At 41.7% G+C, this 14,618-nt stretch overlaps 1 protein-coding gene across 1 annotated transcript in view; it reads left to right on the forward strand.

Moving 5' to 3' along the window:
- SH3BGRL2 (SH3 domain binding glutamate rich protein like 2) overlaps positions 1–13,360 on the forward strand; it is a 77,307-nt gene extending 63,947 nt beyond the window's left edge. The window contains exons 5-6 of the mRNA XM_024132966.3: positions 6,790–6,870; positions 9,831–13,360. Coding sequence (XP_023988734.1) covers positions 6,790–6,870; positions 9,831–9,842 — 93 coding nt within the window. The 3' untranslated portion in view covers positions 9,843–13,360. The remainder of the gene's footprint in view (positions 1–6,789; positions 6,871–9,830) is intronic.
- The last annotated feature ends 1,258 nt before the right edge of the window (positions 13,361–14,618 follow it).

Raw genomic sequence — 14,618 nt, forward strand, 5'->3', positions numbered from 1 at the left:
CAGTCCAGAACAGTCTAACCGTAGTGAACGGGTAATGTCCTTAAGTAAGCTCTGTGGAAGAATGAGGCTACTGTGAGCTCCACCTGTTGTAGATTTTATCACGAGCTTAGAAATGTCTCTAACATTGGTTTTCACTTAAACGCAAACAGAAGTATAGGTAATGGAAGCTTTTTTTTTTTTTTTTTTTTCCTTTTTCTTTTTAACAGCTGTTTAGCTTGCTTTATTCTTCTTAAAATTGTAGCATTTAGATAACTATTCCATTAGTAACAGTGCTCGGTTATGCTGATATCTTTATAACCCAGAATTTTTTTCTTTTCATTTGGCACTAGAAACAAAGTGAATTTTTCAGCCTTTGTTTTAAATGTAGTTAAAAATGTTGCAACTTCTGAAACTGAATGATTTTTTTTCTTGAATATGCCTTACGTATTTGTACTCTCCTCCAAAGGTGATATTAACTGATCGTTGTATTTTATAGTCTCAGGAGGTTGATTGTCTTACAATGTGCAATTTGCAGACATGTATTTGCAGACACTTCAGAGAGAGTGTCTTTGACTCTAAGGAATTCAGCAAGCCCATTTAGAAACTTTATAGTGAGTTTTAAAAATACAGTGCTTTTAACTTTTGCAGTATGAGCCCTAGTGTGGTTTGTTTCTTTTAAAAGAGAAGCCTGACAAGTGAAATGAATTTGATAAGAAAGCAGATCTTTCTCTTTTATTGGGGAATGTCGCCAGACTATGAGAGAACTTCTATCGTAATAGAAAGTGATTTTAAGATTTCTAATACTATTTTACTCATATTATTTCACATCATAGTATTTAGTTTATTACCTCTAAAAGAGGGTATTCAGAACTTCTAGATTTAAAATTATCAATCATCTACTCTTTGCCTCGACATGACAAAGAAGATGATTTAACTTCTTACAATTTGAGATTCATCAGGCCATTCAAAAGTTTTGTATGTCAGAAAGTAAATTTTTTACATAATTTTTTAAATCAGTAAGTAATAGAGTAGAAATAGGATTTACTCAGATTACATTATTAGCGTGAGATTACCTAAAACATGACATGTTGGTCATTAATTAGCAGACACAACTCATCACCCAGTTTGCCTGGTGTGTGTCAGGTACTATTCTCACATTGACTTCTGAAAATGATTTCCTTTAAAATATTCTGCTTTTAAAGTTAATTACCAAATTTTATGTTTGTCACTTAGGGAGTTAATTACTTGGGTGACAATTTCTAAACTGTCAGGAGCATCCAATTTAATATTCGGTAAGAAGTCCCCCAGCCATGGTGATGTGGCACTGAGTTAAAGGTTCATAAACTAAAATTAATGGTTATAACTTTTATGACAGAAATACAGTTCAAGAGAATTTTTTTATATAACTAAGAAATGTTGCCATTCTGAGATTTCTTAATATCTGACATTTCTACATACCTTTGTTGGTGACTAACATTTATGAGAACAGTTTTGGTTCAGTGTGGTTAAATGGATTGTTTACATATCTTCTCTACACGTATGTATTCTCCGTTTTGTTTTATACGTATGAAGCTCGCTTGTGGAAGTTGACCTTATTTCTAGTTTTGTGATTTGGAGAATTGTAATCATTTTAAGGTTAAGGTTTTTAATATAAACACTGAAACCTGAATTATACATATTAAGTCTCGTAACTTGCCTTTTGATCTTTTGCATGCACTGTATTTTCACGTTAGCACTTCCTTTTTTGTTGTTTTGTTTTTGTTTTTGGCCTCGCCGCACGGCACGCAGGATCTTAGTTCCCGCACCGGGGTTCGAACCCATGCCCCCTGCATTGGGAGTGTGGAGTCTTAACCACTGGACCATCAGGGAAGTCCGAGCACTTCCGTCTTTAAAGTAAAATTCACACTGCAGGGCTTCCCTGGTGGCGCAGTGGTTGAGAGTCCGCCTGCCGATGCAGGGGAACCGGGTTCGTGCCCAGGTCCCGGAGGATCCCACGTGCCGCGGAGCGGCTGGGCCCGTGAGCCGTGGCCGCTGAGCCTGCGCGTCCGGAGCCTGCGCTCCGCAGCGGGAGAGGCCACAGGAGTGAGAGGCCCGCGTACCGCAAAAAAAAAAAAAAAAAAAAAAAAAAAAAATTCACACTGCATTTATAGAGATTGAGTCAGGCACTGTTTCTCATTTTTTATTTCTTAAATTATTAGTTTTTTCATTCTTGCGTTTTCACACTGACATCAGAGATTATTTATCAGGTGGAAACAGGTAAAGCCCTTTCAGAATTCAAGAACAGGGACGACATTTTGTTGACTAGTCCTCAGTTTTTTTTCTCTCACTTTTGCACTTTCCCTTTCCTATTTGGTTAAACCTGTTTCCTGTTCAGAGAGAGGTAAGCTCTTCAAACAGGTATCACTAGGAACTGGAATACATAGGCTGGACTTCACATCTGGACACAGCTAACAGCCCGTTTAAGAGCAACTCCACTGAATGCTCCATTATTTTTTAGAATTCTGGAGCTTCAAGGGACTTTGGTCGTATCTGATACAGAAAGGAAGAAGCAGTCTGAGGAGGTTAAAGGAGTTGGTCAAGGTCATAACTCAGCTAGTAGATTGCTGGACATCTCATCTATAGTTGACTGAGTGTATGTACCACTCAGTTTCCCAGAAGTGAAGCTGGGACCCAGACAGTGGCTGGTGCAGGTAGAAGTTCAAGACCCCTCTTCTCCCCCAAGAAGCAATAAGAAGTCTTGAAGGAAGGGACTTAAGCAGAGGACGATATGATCAAATTTGCATTTTTAAAGGATCAGTCTGTCCTCACTTGAGCATGATTCGGGGGGTTGGGGGGAGATAGGGTAGACTGGAGAGGGGTTGGCATGTTGAGGTGCTATTGCAGATATCTAGCTTGGATTAGGGCAATGGGACTGATGTAGAAAAACAGAGAGGTTGACGGGATATGTAAGACAGTTATTGGTTGAGGGAAGAGAGGAGTCCTGTGATGCCTTGATTTCTTCCTGGTAGAGCCCGTCAGATGGTGCTGCCAGTCTTCTGAGAGGTCCAGCCTGTGGGGTGGAAGGAAGAGCATGAATTGCCATTTAGACCCATTATGTTTAATAGTCTATTATGAACAGTTAGTTGCTTACATGGAACCAGAATTGAGAGGAGAATCAGAGCTAGGGATCTGAGTTTAATTAGAGCCGTGGCTGCCATTGAGATTCCCTAGGGGAAGAATTTAGACCAAGTAGTGGCAGAATATGGTGTAGAGAGAAGCAGGTACACCAGTTTTCATATGGTGGGTATCTAAAAGGGTGAGATAAGCTGGCTGTAATTTAGCTCTCTTCCTCTTGTTACCACACAAACGATCAGATAGAGAAAGTGTGGGTCAAACAGGGTTATTTCTTGAGCCCAGGTCAATGAAATGCTGCTCAATTATTTGGAACTGTCTTTGTCACAAAGAATATTGGTAACAACATTTTCAGGTCATGGGATTTTGCCTAAAATTCTACATCAAATTGAGACATAGTTTTTCTTATTAAAAGTTATACGATCTTCCATAAATTTCTATGAAACCTGTAATACCTAGAGTCAGTCGGAACGTCCAACTGCCCCATTGAGATCGTCTTCACTCAGTGTCTCATACAGTTTCTCAAACCTAACATTTTAAAACTCAACTCCAGCCTTACCCTCAAACCTGCTTTTGCTCTGGTCTTTCCCATCAAGTCACAAAGCTCAGAGCTGCTTTAAATTTTTTTCCCAAAAAATTTTTAATTGAGGTATAGTTTTTACAATATTATATGTTTCAGGTGTACAACGTAGTGATTCACAATTTTTAAAGGTTATGCTCCATTTATAGCTATTATAAAATATTGGCTATATTCCCTGTGCTGTACGATATATCCTTGTAGCTTATTTATTTTATAATACATAGTAGTTTGTACCTCTTTATCGCCTACCCCTACCTTACCCCTCCCCCTTTCCTCTCCCCACTGGTAACACTAGTTTTTTCTCTATGTCTGAGTCTGTTTCTTTTTTGCTATAGTCACTAGTTTGTTTTATTTTTTAGATTCCACATATAAGTGATATCATACAGTATTTGTCTTTCTCTGTCTTATTTCATTAAGCATAATACCCTGCAAGTCCAATGGAAAAAATGTCATTCTTTTTTTCTGGCTGAGTAATATTCCATTGTATGTACATACCACATCTTCTTTATCCATTCATCTGTTGATATGGACGCTTAAGTTGCTGACATATCTTGGCTATTGTAAATAATGCTGCCTTGAACATTGGGGTGCATGTATCTTTTTGAATTAATATTTTTGTTTTCTTCGGCTATATACCCAGGAGTGGAATTGCTGGATGATATAGTAGTTCTATTTTTAGTTTTTTGAGGAATCTTCATACTGTTCTGCACAGTGGTTGCACTAATTTACATTCCCACAACAGTGCATTGAGGGCTCCCCTTTCTCCACACCCTCGACCACATTTGTTATTTGTGGTCTTTTAGATGATAGCCATTCTGACAGGTGAGAGGTGATCTCTCATCGTGGTTTCCATTTGCATTTCCCTGATGATTAGCAACGTTGGACATCTTTTCACGTGTCTGCTGGCCGTCTGTATGTCTTCTTTGGGAAAAGTTTTATTCAGGCCTTCTGGCCACTTTTTAATTGGGTTGTTTGTTTTTTGATGATGAGTTGTACGAGAGCTGCTTTAATCCTTTATTCTCCCTAACCCTCTATACCAGTTACACAATTGAGTATGATCAGTCCTCCTCCAAAATATATCTCCAGTCTGTCCTATCCTGTATTTATTACAGCTGCTCTGGTTCAGGCTGCCTCCGTCTCTTACCTGAATCCCCCCAGAGCACGCCTGACCCTTGTCGCTGCTTCTCTTCTTGCTGCCCTCTCTCTGAGGCATTCTCCACGCAGTCAACGTGGAGATTTTCTTAAAGGAAATAGGGCATTCTGCTGCCTTGTTCAGAACCCGTCCGTGCTTTCCTTTTGTACTTAAGATAAAATTCAGAATCGTTTTCTTGGTTTACATGCTGATCCTGCTCACATCTGCCAGCTTTGCTCTTGCCCGGTGCTGTTTCCTGTCTCAGAGGCTCCTATCCCAGCCCTTTACTTGGCCAATTCTATTCATTCTTCACATTTCAGCCTAAAATGCCGTTTTCCAAGGAGGTATTTGCTGAGCCTCCGCCTTCACATGTGTTGCTCCTTCTTGGCCTGGTCAAGGAAGGCCTCCCTTTGCAGGTGACTGGCCTCAGGGCTCACCCGAAGTGGGAGCAGGAGTGACCGCGTCAAGATCTGCAGAAGGGGCAGCGCCTGCAAGGCCTGAGGCCGAGGTGACCGGGAACTGCAATCAGGCTGCCTCCAAGCCACACGAGGCTCAACTTGCTAAAGCACTTGGACAAGAGAGTCTCTACACGGAGTCACATAATCCAAAGCTTTTTCCTCAACTGAGGCCTGCTTTGCAAGAAGCAGGCCTCCACTCTTAAGTCGTGAGCTCTCGTTTAGATCCCTAAACAGGTTTCACAAGCATTTGTAATACCATTGACCCAGCTCAGCAGTGGGTTCATGAGGGCTCCGTGACTCTGATATACAGGGTACCCCGTACCCGGTTTCCTCTTGGGCAAGAAGCATCACAGCGTACGAAAAGCATCGATTTCAACAGCAGTGAAACTTGGGCCCCAATCTCAGCTCTCTTTGTCACACATCGGCTGTCAGACTTGGGTACCATATCTCTTCGCTCTGAGCCAGTCTCTAACCTGGTGGGTGGTGGTTGGGATTAAACGATGTGCTGATGATCTGGCCTAAGCACAAAGCAGCTGCCTACAGACGATTCTGAGCGTTGTCTGCCTGTGATATTCACCCGCTGCCTAAAGTTGTCCAGCGGATTTCTCTCAGATTTTAAGACTGCTTCACATCAACTTAGCAACTATGTACAGCAGTATTACACATGCAAGCTTTTGAAAAGAAAACAACTGATGAACACGTTGGCCAGAATTCCTTAATGGCTTCTCTCCTGAAAGAAGGAAGAGAAAAATGATTCTGTGAGGTAAAGATAAATGTTATAGAGAATATCGTTTCCTCTAGTTTTTATTTGATCTTTTTATTCTCTCTGAAGACAATCTCAAGGAGTGTGGAAAACTTCAAAAGCAGAATAGAAGCACTCACTTTAACACACGGAGACCTTTATGGCTTTTCTGTTTACACAGTGATTTTTTTTTGCGGTACGCGGGCCTCTCACTGCTGCGGCCTCTCCCGCTGCGGAGCACAGGCTCCGGACGCGCAGGCCCGGCGGCCACGGCTCACGGGCCCAGCCGCTCCGCGGCACGTGGGATCCTCCCGGACCGGGGCGCGAACCCGCGTCCCCCGCATCGGCAGGAGGACGCGCAACCACCGCGCCACCAGGGAAGCCCACACAGTGATTTGTTTTTTAAGCCCTAGATAACAAAGTATCAACAGTGGAGTTGGAAGGCAGCCTTCCAGATTGAAATGCTTAAGTAAAACCTTAGGTCAGAGTGATTCCACACAAATAAATGTTAGTTTGACCCTCGAGGGAGCATGTTCTGATCTGATTTCTGTCCTCAATGTTTTGCATTTTAATCCTGTCACAGACTTTGGATTAAGAAGTTGTTACCTTCATCATCATGCTCAAATGTTAAGGCTCAAACAGAGCAAATCCAGTAGACGTATGTAGCTTTTCCCTGGCCCGGATGGAGTAGTGGTACATTTTTTATTTACATAGAGACTTTGTCAACAGCACCAAATACAAAGACAGTTGTTTGCTTTTGTTTATTTTCTCCTTCTCTTTTTTCGAGGATTATGACAGTTTCTTTGAATCCAAGGAAAGCAACACAGTCTTTTCATTCTTAGGCCTGAAATCACAGTTGGCATCAAAGGTAGGTCAATCTTTTTCTTGTTTTAAAATGTACCTTTCTTGAGTTGTTCTTAGGGATTGAGGTTGAAGGAGCGCGTATCTAGTCTCCTAAATTTTCAGCTTTTGCTTTCTCAAATGCACAGTTAGGACTGACCAGGGTAAAGACACACAAGGAAGCCAGTTTCTTTTCTTTCCCATTTTCAATTGTTGCTGTATATTAGAGTTTCAATTGTTGCTGTATATAAACTCTAATTCAGTTTATTTATAATTTATATCTCCTTCTTCCAAGAAAAATTTAAGGTAGCAAAAAATAGTAGGTGCTTTTTATTTTAAAGTGAAAGTTCACATTACATTTTTTGAAATAGAATCAAAGCCATGTTTTTAAGGTCGTCTGCAATTTAAGTCATTTACACTGGAAGGGACATGGTTTGCAATAACAAATGGTCAGCCTTGAAAAAAAAGGGAAATTCCTAAACTAATCAGTGTTTTTGAAGCCACTTTATTATGTCATATGTCTTTTAGCAAATGTAAAAGGCTCAAACTTTTCTCATATTTAGAGCTATAGATGATACATATTATGGTAACTTTGTGCAGCACATGGATTCACTTTCAAAATAAAAAATAACATTTCTTTATTAAATAAGGCAGTATTTTGATTGTTATTTCCGCTTCAGAAATACTATTTTTTTCTGACTATGGAAGTAGCCTAGGCTCATTTAGAAAAATTGGGAAAATGCCAAAAAGTATAAAGTAGAAAATTAAAAGTCACCAGAGAAAACCACATAAACACTTTTGGTGTATTCCCTTGCAATCTTTATATACATAGCAATTGAGGTTTTGACTGTATTTCAAATTGAGACCGAATGCTAAAGCTTCTGTTTGTAACACTGAATTGAAATGAAAGTACATTGCTGGGAACGTTGATATCTGTAAGTAATAGGGCTTTTGAGGCTACCCAGGATTTGTGCCATTTCTGGAACACTTGTGGGAGGAAGGCAGAGACTATCAATAATAAAAATTATACAGCAGCACCTGTAGTTCCTCACCACTGTGAAATCATGCTTTGTTATACATCAGTAAGTCCACAGATGCTTGTGGGTGGCTTCTGTGCACATGTTTTAAACAGAGACAAAACCCACACAGAAAATCCTTAAAGGCTCTTAAAACTATCTTTATAAAGATGGAACATTGGAATAACTTCGGAAAATGAAAGTATTTTTGTAACATGTTTCATGCAAAGACATGTAAACCATCCAGATTTATCTTCAAAGTACTGGAAAAAACTGGGGTAGGAGCAGTCTAACGGATGCATAAATCCAGCGGACGCCAGCGTCTGTGCAAAAACCTTTGAAAAATACTGCATCCTTGCCATCTTTGTTCTCATTTTCCCTGAAGATGTAGGTTCCTTTGAGAGGCTTCGGGCTGACTTTTTTACTCTTTGAAAATATTTATTCTCTTAGAAATTTCTCAGGAAACCTATGACCTGTAGAATATGCATTCTCACATGACTTAACGGTCATGGGATTGGAGTTGGTCTTGATGCCATTGAGGTTTGCTTGATTGCAGGAGACCGTTCCATGGTCAGTGAGGGCGCTAGGCACCTCCACCCATTCAGCCCCCCGCCTTCAGGCACCTGAGTCAGACATGAGCAGGGGCCCACGGAACCAGAGTGGAAGGCCGCAGTGCCAGTGTGTGTGTGCCATCCCCTCTCTCGAGCCATTCAGGGCCTTAAGGGTTAATAGCAACTCATACTTCACGTCCATAGGAAAGAAGTGCAAATATCTTTAAGAGCAAGTCAGCATTTTCCCCTTTCTCGTTATTCATTTTGTACCTTGGTAGTAATTCATTATACAGTCCACCCTCTAAGGCCTAGACGGAGGATTCACGGGTGTAACGTACCAAAAGATGGAGCCCCGTTTCCTGTCTCCTTTCCTACCCTCTCTGCAGTACACACACGAAAGACCAGGTGAGCAAGCCCGCCAGGGGACATATAAAGACTCCATTAGCATCTAATTGCTCTCCCACGGTGAGGGGAGAGAAGGTCCATAGGAAAAGAACATTCACAGACCCAACTCTAGACCCTGGGCAGGTCTCCAAAGTGGATGGGGCAGAGGAAGGTAGGAGGTCACAGAATGGTGGCCTGCAGGCCACATTGGCTCTGGATGTGTTTGTCCTGCACGGACTTTTTCTTAAAGACTGCAGGTGGGTTGCTGATATTTAAAATACAGATTTCCCACTTTTCTCCAGAATTTGAATTGTTGCAGCCCTGGTGGGGGGTGGAGGGGGTCCCACATCCTCCTGTGGCCGGCTGGAGCCCTCCGTGGTACCTACCGGAAAGAAAAGAAGGCCTTTTCACCAATACTTTTCAGGTAGAAAATCATCAATTTTCTTATCGTAATAGATTCAAAGCAGAGCCTGAAATGGAAGTTTCTGCTTTCGGATCCCTGCCATTCGGGGGTGATATTGAACGTATGCAACCACCAGTAAACCTTGAGCGCTGACCAGCCGGGGAACAGGTCTCAGAGGCCCACTCCCAGCCGACGCCAGGGGTCAGCCATCCAGTGGCTGGATCGTGGCAGCACTTGGGGGAGAGTGGTATCAGCTATTTACCAATAGGTATGGCAGTTCCAGTGCCGTTCTTCCCCTCAGGTCACCCTCCACGGGGCCCCCGAGTAAGGTAACCCCCGGCCACGCCACCCACCCAGGTGTGAGTGGAACCAGTACCTCAGAGGAGTTTCCTCAGTTGTTGCAAACATGCGGCTTTCTTTCCACTTTTATGTTTGGCAGGTCAGGTGGGTGTGACTTAACTCTGGGCTCTGATCCCTAAACCCAGGATTTATTTGCTCTTATCCGTCACATGGCGGTGATTTCTTGTGATTTCCAACATCTCTGTTCCTGACATTTAAAATATCACCGCCCGTGTGAAATTTCTTGCCCGCACAATGCACTAATTGTCTTTTTTTTTTTTTTTTAAATAAATAGGCAGAACCTTAGCGCAGACAAGCGGAAGAGGACGGAGATGCATTTTGGAGCTCCCCTGGTACTCAGCACACACCTGCTTACCTAATGCATCACTGTGACAGAAGCCACATGCATTATCAGTAACTTTGCTTGCCATGGAAAAGGTGTTTTGGGAAGACACGGGTCTAATGGGATTGCATGAGTGCTTTAAACCAAATCAGGACCGTTGGTGGGTTTTTTCCTTGTTTTCAGAATTGCCTGCAGTTGCTTCACTCACCCGGAGGAGGCACTGTCACCTGTTAACAGGTGTGCCTCCTGAATAAGTGAGTGATAAGCGGGTGGCACCGTCGGAGAGAGAATACTGGATCTGCCCTGGGTTGTAGTTGATGCCAGGAGAGTTCCGACCTGCTTCCCTTCAGGCTGCCTAGGTGGTGTCCTTGAAATTAGTCTGCCAGGCTATTAGAATACTTTGATCAGAAAGAAAAAAAGCAATGTTGGTTGACAAAGGGCTAAAGATCTTCGCTGCAGATTCACAAGCATCACTATTCCAGTGCTTTGTCATAACTGTAGGAAAAGTTAGATGTTCTAGCCTCCTTTTGGTAATGGAAATTCTTACCCCCATCAATCCTCCAAGCCCCTACAGATGTTTCCAGAAATCACTGTTGCAACAAGGTGTGATCAGAACCGAGTAACAGGGATGAAAAGAATTGCTGTTTTGAAAAATACATGCTTCTTTACCTCTTACAAAGGAAAAGTTTCACCTGATGTGTAAGATTGCTTAAAAGATATATTTAAAGAGGTGCACTGACAGTTAATTTACAGGGACATTATCTGACTCGCACCTGAAGGCATTTCAGCTCTAGCAGCTTATTATGCGTAAGTGCACATATATTTTTAAACGCAGCTCCCCGAGCTAATAGCTGCTTATATATTTTGCAAAGGGATTATATTTTTCGAGAAAGGAAGATCCCGGTTAGATGTATTTTGTGAACCCTTGATGAGGCGTATTAAAAGATACTAATATTGCTTCACACTTTAATTTTTTTTCCTGTGTTACTTTTCATTGGTCCTCTGACTCTGCCAGCTCATATTTCTGGCCAGTGCACAGTTCCGGATTTTCAGAGTAGCATAGATACATGTTCTCCTTCCCTATATGAACACCAGTGATTTTTCAGAACAGAGTGCATACAAGAAAGGGGCTGTCAGAGGCTCACTCTGAATCGTACTTGGCATGTGAAATCTCTCCTTCCTTTGGCGTGGATGCTGATAAACACTGAACCTGTCGACTTCATTTGGGCAAAGGCTCCTTTTCTGCATCCTTGTCCCTGCTCACATTTTTTTTAGAGTTTTTAGTTGTCAGACCTGGCAATAGTCTTGAATAGAATAAATTCAGAGGGCTGCCTAAGATATTCTGCTATTCTCAGCGTCCTGATGGTGGACCTGCCCTTCAGATTCTGAGCAGGAAGTTTGTAAGAAATGGAAAGAACAGAAGAGTTTAGTCCCTGTCACCTGTGTTCTCTCTCCCTCCAACTTGCTAAATGTGGACTATTCTAAAGAACTTGTTCAGTGCTAAAGCTGACATCCCAGCCTGAGATTTGCATCCCAGGACTACAGCCAGAAGAAAAGCATGCCACTGATTCCTAGGTGACTGGAACAGAATCATAATCCACAGTTTTCTCTGCAAGGAAAGCTGCTGTAAAATCATGGCTGTGACTGCTTAGGTGGCATCACATACGATCCAGGTCGAATTCCACCTGATAAATCCCAGGGACTCTCCAGGAAATTTTTTGGAACTGGATATCGTGTTAAAGTCTAAGAAGACTTAGAATTTCTTTTTAAGATACAGCAGTTTTTAAAAAGTTAATGTTGCAATGGTCTAACTCACATTTTGTCTACTCTTGCCAGTGAGTACCAAGAAGCAACTTGGTAAGATCGAGTCTTGGGGTTGTAGGATCAATACAATACCTGCTAGACCAAGAAAGCTACTCAGAATTGTTTGTCTCAAAACTTCTGAATTACTCTGGTTGTAGTAGGCCCAGTATGGTTGTGCTAAACAGACTAGATGAATAGGAGTGCTAAAGTATTTAACACAGTTATAGATCATCTACCCCACCCCACTTTTTTTTTTTTTTTTTTTTGGAGCAGCAAAGAAATAGGAGAGACCAGCTTCACCTGGTATTGTACTTGTTACGAGCGAGCTAGAAACACATTGTGTGGCATTTCCCTCAGTACCCAGGCTCTGCAGGGTCCTAAGGTATTGCCCTCTGGGACCACACCGTGTTCAGAGAATACTGTGTCCTTACTTTTGTTTTACCAGCTGAATTCCAAACCTGTAATGGTTTTCTTCATCCCTTCTTTAACTAGCTGCCTTTAGATCTGGATAATCACAGTCTTAAAAATCTAGGAAAGGAGTGGATGGGAGTTGCAGACATAGATGTAATATCAAAAGCATTTTAAGACAGAATTTTTATTTCCTATAGTAGGCTTGTTGGGGGCAAAGAAAATGTGCTGCTAAAAATCAAATAATGGCATTTTAAAATGAGATAAAATACAGAGTGCCATCCTGCTAGGTATATGCAGACCAGAAGAAAATTTAGTTGGGGAAGTACTTGTTTTTCCAGATTCTGGTATTCTATCAAAATCAAAGAGGAGAAAAGGAGGATTTTTTTTCTCTCAGGCTCTAATATATTTTAGATTTGTTTCTGTTTTATAGATTTATTCAACACTCCCACATAGATGTTTTTATATTACATGAATTTAATAATGAACTAAACGTATTTTTCTCCTTTGTTGTTGAAAGGTACCAAAGCCTCTTTCTGGTTTGTTTTGTTTTGTTTTTTAATTTGATTTTGCTGTATAGGGTTTTGCTTTTTCTAGAAATGCTTACATCTTTTCTAAAGTGTCACAGCCCACTTTATCTGCAAAATTATTGTGTTTAGATTTCAATTTGTGTGCATTTGTCTCTAAAGGTATTAAAGAGGAATAAATTACAGAAAACACACATTCTGAAAATGGAGTGCTTGTTCCCGACCATTTCTTACACCTTTTCTAATTTTGCTTCTGTGTTTGGTTGAAACCGTCTTGTTTAGTTGAGATGCTGTATTTCTGCTCCTATCATGAACCCCATACCTGAAAGCTACAGATTCGTTGTAAAAATGCAGATGGATCATTTGAGCACTTGAGGAGACACACTTGTGGTTGTGTGTGTGTGTGTCTGTATGTGTGTGTTGGAGGTGACTGCAGAATCATCTCAGACCCTGACCAGGACGAAGGATGGCGTTAAATCACTCATCCCCTGGTTGGTTCAAATAGATGACGGTGGCTTCCGAGTACAACGAAGCGATGCGCTGTGGGTTCCCTTCCCTGATTTCGTGCAGGAGAAAAGTACAGTGTAGCCACAACCCTTAATAGCAGGGCTGCCTTCGCTGCACCCCCGTCTGAAGGCAGAAGACGTCTCTGAAGGCGGCGTCTGAAGTTAAGCCCATCGCTGAACTATTTCTAACTTAAACACCAGGATGAGGGAGGGTGAAGGAGGAGATAAAGAGAACAGGCTGTCAGTTTCCAGAAATGCACTAAATTGTGAAGCCACAGTAGCCAAGTAATCCCCGCCCACTTGTAACCCAGATTTTCAAAGTTTTCCTAGTTTTCTAGAAATGCAGGCCAGGTTAGTTTGGTCATCCCATTAATCAGCATGTATTGAACCCCTGGAATGTGACAGGGACTGGCTGAGCAGGACAGTAGTCTCCACGCTCAAGGAGGAGAGAAACAGAGAAGCTTTAGCAGCAGTGACTTGAGAAACAGGTAAGTTCACAGTGTTCCGAGCGATGGTTCGTCATCTGAAACGTGATGTATAGTCTTTTTCTTTGTATGTTCCAACCAGTCCAATTTTTAAAATTATTTCACACGTGCAACGGAATAAATATGTACGCACACACGTATATAATATATACACGGACATATAAAGACAAATAAGCAAACCCCCGTGTGTCTGCCACCAGCTGCCTGTCTTTCCTTTGGGGCTCTGTGTGCTCCTCCCTGACCCTGTCTCGTCCCTGTTGGATAGCAGGAGCCCGTCCTGAACGCCCTGTTGATCGTAGCCTTCCTGTCCTTTATTATTTTACCTTTGTGTACATATCCTTAAAAGCTAATAAATGGAATTAAACTCTATTCTTCTGTCACCTTCTTTTTATGGTCATTGCATTTGGGCATAATCATTTTGAAACAAGTGCCCTAGCTTGTTTATTTTCACTGCTAAGTATTCTTTTGTTGTATATCACAATCTTTCCCTTCTCCTGTTGCTGAATATGGGAATACATCTTTCTTTGAAATAGAGAAAGGAAATGTGGCTACAGTTTCTGGTGCACATACACAGGTAGATGTATACCTTGAGTAGAACTGCTGTTATCACACATGCAATAAAGCACATCACCAACCTGAACAGATAAGGCCAAATTGTTTTCCAAAGTAATGGTACCAACTGACACTCCACTGGTGTACTATAATTTCTGGTAGTCTCAATGTTCACCAACATTTAAGATCATGAGACTTCAAAAGTTTTGTCAAGCTGAGGTGTGTATCTCGTTGCGGTTTCATTTTGCATGTATTTGATTACTAATAAGATGAACTCATGTTTTTACCGTGGGAATTACTGTTTCTTCCTGGAAATCCCCCTTCGTGTCTTTTACCATTTTTTCTATGGTGGTGTGTTTTCAATTATTAATTTTTTTTTTTTTTTTTTGCGGTACTCGGGCCTCTCACTGCCGTGGCCCCTCCCGCCGCGGAGCACAGGCTCTGGACGCGCAGGCCCAG

This window comes from Physeter macrocephalus, chromosome 11 (genome assembly GCF_002837175.3).
Source record: "Physeter macrocephalus isolate SW-GA chromosome 11, ASM283717v5, whole genome shotgun sequence".
In the NCBI taxonomy this organism is placed as follows: domain Eukaryota; kingdom Metazoa; phylum Chordata; class Mammalia; order Artiodactyla; family Physeteridae; genus Physeter; species Physeter macrocephalus.